This window comes from Sphaeroforma arctica, assembly GCF_001186125.1.
Source record: "Sphaeroforma arctica JP610 unplaced genomic scaffold supercont1.5850, whole genome shotgun sequence".
NCBI classification, from domain to species: Eukaryota; class Ichthyosporea; order Ichthyophonida; genus Sphaeroforma; species Sphaeroforma arctica.
Window position 1 is genome coordinate 1 of NW_014034708.1, and position 756 is coordinate 756.

At 45.2% G+C, this 756-nt stretch overlaps 1 protein-coding gene across 1 annotated transcript; it reads left to right on the forward strand.

Annotated features, from left to right (window-relative positions):
* Positions 1–106: 106 nt before the first annotated feature.
* On the forward strand, positions 107–363 carry SARC_15266 (hypothetical protein; the record flags this gene model as incomplete). Its single annotated transcript, XM_014290609.1, has 1 exon — positions 107–363. A coding segment is annotated over one exon (257 nt), but the record flags the coding sequence as incomplete, so codon positions are not given.
* Positions 364–756: the final 393 nt, after the last annotated feature.

Consider the following 756-nt stretch of genomic DNA (forward strand, 5'->3'; position numbering starts at 1 on the left):
TATATATATATAATATATTTTAGATATAGATATAGATATAGATATGTGCTTGTCTTTGTATAGTATATACACACATTAATATGTATAACACCCCTTGTGCACACAGGCGGGGTGGCACTGTACAACAACGACAACAAAACACCCTATCCCGAAGGAACCGCACGTGTAACTTCGCATCGCATTCTGTTCACCGGTCCACAACACACCGCACTTTACCTACCTCTGTCTGACATCCGGACAGTGGACTTTGTTAAGAAGTTCTTGCGGCAGTCACCTAAGGTGATTTTGCACCTGAACCCGCCCTTTGATGGGTATCTTAAGCTCTCCTTCAGGAACGGGGGCCACGACGAGGCCTACGAACAGGTGCGGAGTGTGTCTATACCACACCATATTTGTGCCCACTTTGGGACCAGGGGATTAGGCGTATACACTACATATACGCATCACATGCATACATACACATTCAATCGTACACATACGAATTTGACACACTTGCACCGAAACCTTTGTGTTCGGGACAGACCTTTTGGCATATGGTCAGACCTTTGGGCCTATACCGACAGAGTGCATAGTAATTTAACAGATAGATGAGCTGACCTGGTATCGGTTATTTGTTCCTGTTTTGATATGGATAGATACATCTACAACTAAGGGCTATCTCAGCCACTAGTTTGCCATTAAGAACTCAGAGTGTGTGTATGCCTATGCGTGCATCTGGTACGCCCTATCTGTGCGCCTTTGCGCTGGTGCTGACTC